The sequence below is a fragment of the Anticarsia gemmatalis genome, chromosome 8 (genome assembly GCF_050436995.1).
Source record: "Anticarsia gemmatalis isolate Benzon Research Colony breed Stoneville strain chromosome 8, ilAntGemm2 primary, whole genome shotgun sequence".
In the NCBI taxonomy this organism is placed as follows: Eukaryota; Metazoa; Arthropoda; class Insecta; order Lepidoptera; family Erebidae; genus Anticarsia; species Anticarsia gemmatalis.
In genome coordinates, this window is record NC_134752.1 from 1,024,788 (window position 1) to 1,031,364 (window position 6,577).

Consider the following 6,577-nt stretch of genomic DNA (forward strand, 5'->3'; position numbering starts at 1 on the left):
CGACGGTACATTGTCTTCAGGAAATGTTCTCTGAAACCTGTGACCTACATCGGCTACTCAATTAGTTCGTACGTCGATGCTCTAAGCAGAAACTGTCAAGGATGTATGGAATAATCTTGAGATACGTGGATACAAGATAATATATTTGTACTTGGGTACTTACTTACTTACTTATATTCATGCGGTGATAGCCGAGTGGTATAAGTTGGTACCTCCCACGCAAGTGGTCGCAGGTTCGAACCCGAGGCAACACACCAATGAGGCAATGACTTTTTGAAGTTATGTGTGTATTAGAAATAATTATCACATGCTTTATCGGTGAAGGAAAACATCGTGAGGAAACCTTGCATGCCTAAAATTTGTTAAATACATTTATTGAGGGCATGCAAAGTCCCCAACCCGCACTTGGCCAGCGTGGTGGACTCAAGGCTTAACCCCTCCCTCATTACGGGGGGAGACCCTTGCCCAGCAGTGGGACATTAATGGGTTAAATTTATTTTTATATAACGAGACTTAAACTCGTGGCTTAGTTAACAACAGCCGCGCGGATCGATCTCTAAGGTTAAGCTACACTTGCCTAGTTTGTTCTGGGGATAGGTGACCATCTTATATTATATATTGAGTTTCTCCATGTTTCGGAAGGCACGTTAAATTGTGGGTCCCGGCTGTCATCTTCAAATATTTTTGACAGTCGTTAACAGTAGTCAGAAGCTTGAAAGTATGACACCACTCTTACCGAAGGGTATCGTTATTACCCAGGTGAGTGGGTTGTGGAGGTCAGATAGATATCGCTCCATGTAAAACACTGGTATCCAGCTGCATTTGGTGACACTGGAAGCCGAATCCAACACAGTTGGAAGAAAAGGTTAGGCTGATGATTACGGGACTTATATTCATACAAAAATATTTATATTGTCCTGTATGACAAGATGTACGGATATGAATATGGCAAGGGAAATTTGTAAGGATCATACCAGGTGGCGTTCTTTCTCGTTGGTCTCTGCCTATCCATATATGTTTGTTATATAACAACTGATTTACTATAATCCAACGACATAATAATTATTGTGTTGTATATTTAGAACGTTAGTGACCCGCAGGCTTTTGCTGCTGAGGTCGGTCAAGTCAAACAGAAATCTTGAATGCAAAGTCAGTGTGGACTCTTAGGCCTTGAATCCACCACGCTGGCAGTCCTTCGTTGAGACCTTTGCACAGCATTTGGACAGTAGTGGGTAAAAAAAGGCTAATGTCATTAATTTCGAGTGAAACAGGAAAGCTTTTCTTAACGCTATAGTATTTGACATTCGCTCGAACTTAACTCGGTTGCATTCCAATTCGATCCTTTTGGGAGTTAGCAACCTGTCGGGCCAAAATATTACAGTCACAAAAAAACCTTCACACTGCAAATGGCTTTTATTTATTTCTCGATTATATTTAAATTAAATAAATAGATAACATCACCACAATAATATAAATAGGTAAAAACGAAATTTACGCAAATTCGTAAAAAAAATGCAGTTTAAAATTATTATTATTTATAGTTTCTAACTAACTTTTTTAGATAGATTAAATTTTTCAAAGTATACAAACTATTGATACTGACTTTTCCTCTTTTTTAAATAATCAAATCAGCTGGACTAATTAAAGTAGGTACCGTCACTTGCGGCATCTTTACTTTGCCATGTTAACTTTACCAACCAAGAAATATAAATATTTTTACTAGTATTTAGATTTGGTAAATGTATAATTTCACATAAGTCATATTTTTTAATTAAAGTCTTGGTTCTACTTAACCATTTTATCACTAAACCTAAACATATTTGTAATTAAATAATGTATAGGTTAAGTTACCATGACAAAGTAAAAATGCCCTTTTGACTGTACCTACTAAATGTGATTTTAGTCGATTTAATTGGGTACCTAATATATGTTGGAGTCGGCTTCCAGTCTCACCGGATGCAGCTGAGTACCAGTGTTTTACATGGAGCGACTGCCTATCTGACCTCCACAACCCAGTTACATGGGATAACACGATACCCTTCGGTAAGACTGGTTGTCAGACTATAAAGCTTCTGACTACTGTTAACGACTGTCAAAGATCTTCGAAAATGACAGCCGGGACCCACAATTTAACGTGCCTTCCGAAACACGGAGGAACTCGATATGTATAAGATGGTCACCCATCCACGTAACAACCTCGGCAAGCGTAACTTAACCTCAGAGATCGATCCGTGCGGCTATTGTAAACTAAGCCACGAGCTCCTCTTAATTGGGTACCTAATAACATAGAAAATTTTATCTACATCGACAGAGCTAATTTATCCCCTATTTCAGTAGCTTAAAAGCAGCTACTGAAAATGGTAGTCTTAGTAGCAATTTTTCAGGTATTTCCCATTCTACATTTTATCAAAATCTGTAAGTAATGATTTCTGGCGCTCATAGCTAGTTACAATTACTCGTCGGTAAACAATCAGTGGGTTAAGCATAATAAGTGCGGACATTTCATAGATGGGTGGCCACATTTGTATTCGTGCTTCGGAGGGTTCATTAAATCAGTCCCGGTTGTTATTAATAATTATAACAGTCGTTAATGCCTAATGCCTAACACCTTTGAGCGATTTGAATTACTTTGACACTAGATTGACAACCAACCATACGATGAATTATAAGTAAAATGGTTCAAGTGTAAAGTAACAGACAGACAGACAGACATAGTCATTCATACATTCATATTAGTATGCATATGCATAATACAGCCTGTTTTTCGTGCGTTAGTTGTTATTGTCTAACAAAAAACTAAATTATTACACCGTGGGAAATTTGTTTACGTACAAACTGACATTTCTGTGAGGTATATAAATATGTTTTGTTTCATCATTTTAATAAGCAGTTATTAAAGTAATTTGTTTACGTTAAGTAGTGTTCACAGGTAATTATTAATTTAAATATGTTTATTTTTATAAATAGTTAAGAAAATAAGTTACAACAGCCGCGCGGATCAATCTTTGCGGTTAAGCTACACTAGCCGGGGTTTTTTCTGTGGATGGGTGACCGTATTAAACATTCTAAGTTCCTCCTTGTTTTGGAATACATGTCAAGTTGTGGGTCCCGAAAGTCATTTGTCAAAGATCTTTGAGAGTCGTTACCAGTAATCAGAATCCAGCTGCAACCGGTGAGACTGGAAGCCGACTCCAACATAGTTGGAAGAAAGGCTACGCTGATGATATTATTATTGTGAATAATAAAAAAATAATTTTGTGAAGTGCTTAAACAACGAGGGGCTTATATTCCTGTTCTTATAGTATGTATGAACTTGTAATAAAATCTTTTCTCTACAGAAAAAAGCTCGATATCTGGGTACCTCACGAGCTTACTGCAAGAAACCTAATGAACCGTGTACTCATTTGTAATTCTTGAAGCCAAAGAGATTTTATTACAAGTTCATACATACTATAATGCATAAATACTTTTTCCCCAACCTAATATATCTATAGAGCAGTGATAGCCGAGTGGTATAAGTTGACACCTCCCACGCCAGTGGTCGCAGGTTCGAATCCGAGGCAACACACCAATGACTTTTCGAAGTTATGTGTGTATTAGAAATAATTATCACATGCTCTAACGGTGAAGGAAAACATCGTGAGGAAACCTTGCATGCCTAAAAATTTGTTTAATACATTTATTGAGGGCATGCAATGTCCCCAACCCGCACTTGGCCAGCGTGGTGGACTTAAGGCCTAACCCCTCCCTCATTACGGGAGGAGACCCTTGCCCAGCAGTGGGACAGTAATGGGTTAAATTTATTATAATTTATTATAATATATCTATTCCTTAACTTCCCAGTTCAAAATGTATTCGGAATCGGTGGCAGCGTTTGCTGGGATCCAGGCACTTCAGCCAACCTTCACTATGCTGTCTCTGATGCAGTTTACTGCCTACCTGTATCCAGAACAAGCGAATATTAATGGTAACTTGTAACTCCAACACTTCTAGGCTGGACTTAAAACCTGAATAAAAAAGTAGTTGAATAGATATTACACTTTAAAAGCCCGAATAAAATGTTCTCACGTGCCTGAAATTTAAAAACATATACCAAATCATATTTGTTAAACGGTTATGAGTAAAAAATGATGTTTCTAGGCTTAGAAAATTTTACCAAAAGCCTAAAATTCGAGTACATTTGTAATAACAGTAGGATCTTAAAAATGGTATATGAACTATTGCAGGAACGGTTAAAATAACTAAGTTTCTAATTCCAGACGGTGATAGTTTCGACTTTATCATCGTGGGAGCTGGCACCGCGGGATGTGTGGTGGCTAACAGACTGACAGAGAATCCCAAGACCAAAGTTCTGCTAATCGAAGCCGGGGATGATGCTCCTTTTGAATCTGATGTAAGTGTCTTAAGTAAAAATGTCGTTGACTAGTTAATAACTTAAGAAACGTCAATATTCTACGGGATAAAATATAAGTCAAAGTCAAATATGCGTAGTAAGATTATAACTTCAAAAATTTTAACCAATTGAAAACCTCGTCTTTTCTTAAGTAATTTAAAAACGTAATCAGCAATTCTTCCTAAAATGCAATGTCAAAACTTTAGAATTACTCTTTTAGTAGAAAACTATCTAGCTCCTTTATGCATATCAAACTATTACCACTACTATTGCTAAATTACGCGTCGCACTGGCCTGGTTTTAATCGAAATACCTTTTATAGTTACCTGGAGGCCTAATATTCATGAAAAGATCCCGCCACGATTGGAACTACACATCAGTAGACGACCACAAATCAGAACAATGCCATCAAAACCCTTTCTTCGAGATGAGTCTCGGCAGAATGCTTGGAGGATCCAGTTCCTTGAACTACTTCGGCTACGCTAGGGGCTATCCCAAAGACTACAACCACTGGGCTGAAGTAACTAAAGACGATACGTGGAAGTGGGAAAATGTTCTTCCTTACTTCATGAAGAGCGAACGACTTGAAGTACCAGAAATTATACACTCACCGAACAGAAAATACCACGGCGTTGACGGTTACATGGGAGTAACTAAAGAAAACAGCGGTATAGATAATTATTTACAAGCTTTCAACGAACTAGGCTATGAATCTGTTGTCGATTTTAATCCAGAGCACCCACTTGGTTACTCAAGCTATCTTACATTGATATCAAACGGACAAAGGCAGAGTTCGGCTACGGCTTTCCTAACTCCAGTAAAAGACCGTCCCAACTTGTTTCTTTTGAAAAAGACTATGGTAACTAAAGTCATCATTGAAGGTGGCAAAGCTACCGGCGTTGAAGCTCGCACAGAAGATGGAAAGAATATTAAATTTAAAGCAATCAAAGAGGTTATTGTATCAGCTGGAGTTTTCAATACTCCTAAACTTTTGATGTTGTCAGGCATTGGGCCGAAAGACCACCTGACTAGTAAAGGAATAGAAGTCGTATCAGACCTGCCAGTAGGGGAAAACTTACAAGATCATGTAGGTGTCGTAGTAATGCATGACTTTGAAAAGTTCGACAAACCTTTGAACAATCCTCATGAATTCCCTACCACTACATTTAGGAGTTTTATAGCGTTTGACAAAAGCCAAGATTATCCTGACTATGGCACGTTGAATTTCGTTGTAGGAGAAAGGGCTCTGACGACATACTGCAGCTACGCTTTACGTTTCAAACATGAGATTTGTGACAAAATGAACAAAGATGTCAAAGGCAAGACTGGAGTTTTCAACCAAATAGTAAACATAGCCCCAAAATCTAGAGGAAAAGTGGAATTGAGAAGTAACAAGCCCGAAGATTCTCCGGTAATTTTCACTGGACATTTTTCTAGCGATGAAGATGTGGATAGCTTGGTAAAATCTATCAAAGATGTGAATAGGGTTATCAATACAAGTTATTATAAGAGTGTGAATGCTAAAGTTACTGATTCTATTCCTATGTATTGTAAGGAGCAAGAGTATGACAGTGATGAGTATTGGAAGTGTTATGCAAAGTGTGTGTCTCAGAGTATTAGTCATTTTACCAGCTCTTGTCCTATGGGTACAGTGTTAAACGGTCGGCTGGAGGTCCATGGAGTGAAAGGCTTGAGGGTAGCTGATGGAAGTGTCATGCCCACGATAGTAAGAGCGCCTCCAGCGGCCACTATAGTCATGATTGGTGAAAAAGCTGCTGATTTTATTAAGGAAGAGCATAAACTGTGATGGTAAATAATTTAGCAAAATGTGATTTGAGGTTTGTTTGTAATATTAAATTAAAGATTTGTTTGTTACGATTTTGTTGTTTTTTTTAAATATGTTGGGCAAGGGTCAAATCGCCTTGAATCTACCACGCTGGCCAAGTGCGAGTTGGGATTGGTTTGGAAAAATACCCTTTTTATTTGACGTTTTAACTAATTTATAATTGGTAAAATAATTACCATGTAATTGAGCATTTCGACCTATAAATGAATTAATTAGCAAAATATAACGGAAATAAATTTTAAACAATTATAGTCGTTTAAGTCAGGCCAGAACCTTTTCTTTTTTGAAACCGGTTACAAAATATTTAGAAGACAGTTGTTCAAAAAAATCATTATTAT

The 6,577-nt window shown here is 37.5% G+C and overlaps 1 protein-coding gene across 1 annotated transcript; it reads left to right on the forward strand.

Annotated features, from left to right (window-relative positions):
• The first annotated feature begins 2,875 nt into the window (after positions 1-2,875).
• On the forward strand, positions 2,876-6,271 carry LOC142974802 (ecdysone oxidase-like). Its single transcript, XM_076117327.1, has 4 exons — positions 2,876-2,929; positions 3,844-3,967; positions 4,260-4,393; positions 4,716-6,271. The coding sequence occupies exons 2-4, from the start codon at positions 3,850-3,852 to the stop codon at positions 6,198-6,200; spliced, it is 1,737 nt and encodes a 578-aa protein (XP_075973442.1). The 5' UTR covers positions 2,876-2,929; positions 3,844-3,849; the 3' UTR covers positions 6,201-6,271.
• Positions 6,272-6,577: the final 306 nt, after the last annotated feature.

Coding starts and splice junctions, on each gene's coding strand:
- LOC142974802 (XM_076117327.1), top strand. CDS start 3,850: ATGTATTCGGAATCGGTGGCAGCGTTTGCTGGGATCCAGGCACTTCAG. Junction 3,968..4,259: donor AGAACAAGCGAATATTAATG/GTAACTTGTAAC, acceptor TTCTAATTCCAG/ACGGTGATAGTTTCGACTTT. Junction 4,394..4,715: donor ATGCTCCTTTTGAATCTGAT/GTAAGTGTCTTA, acceptor TACCTTTTATAG/TTACCTGGAGGCCTAATATT.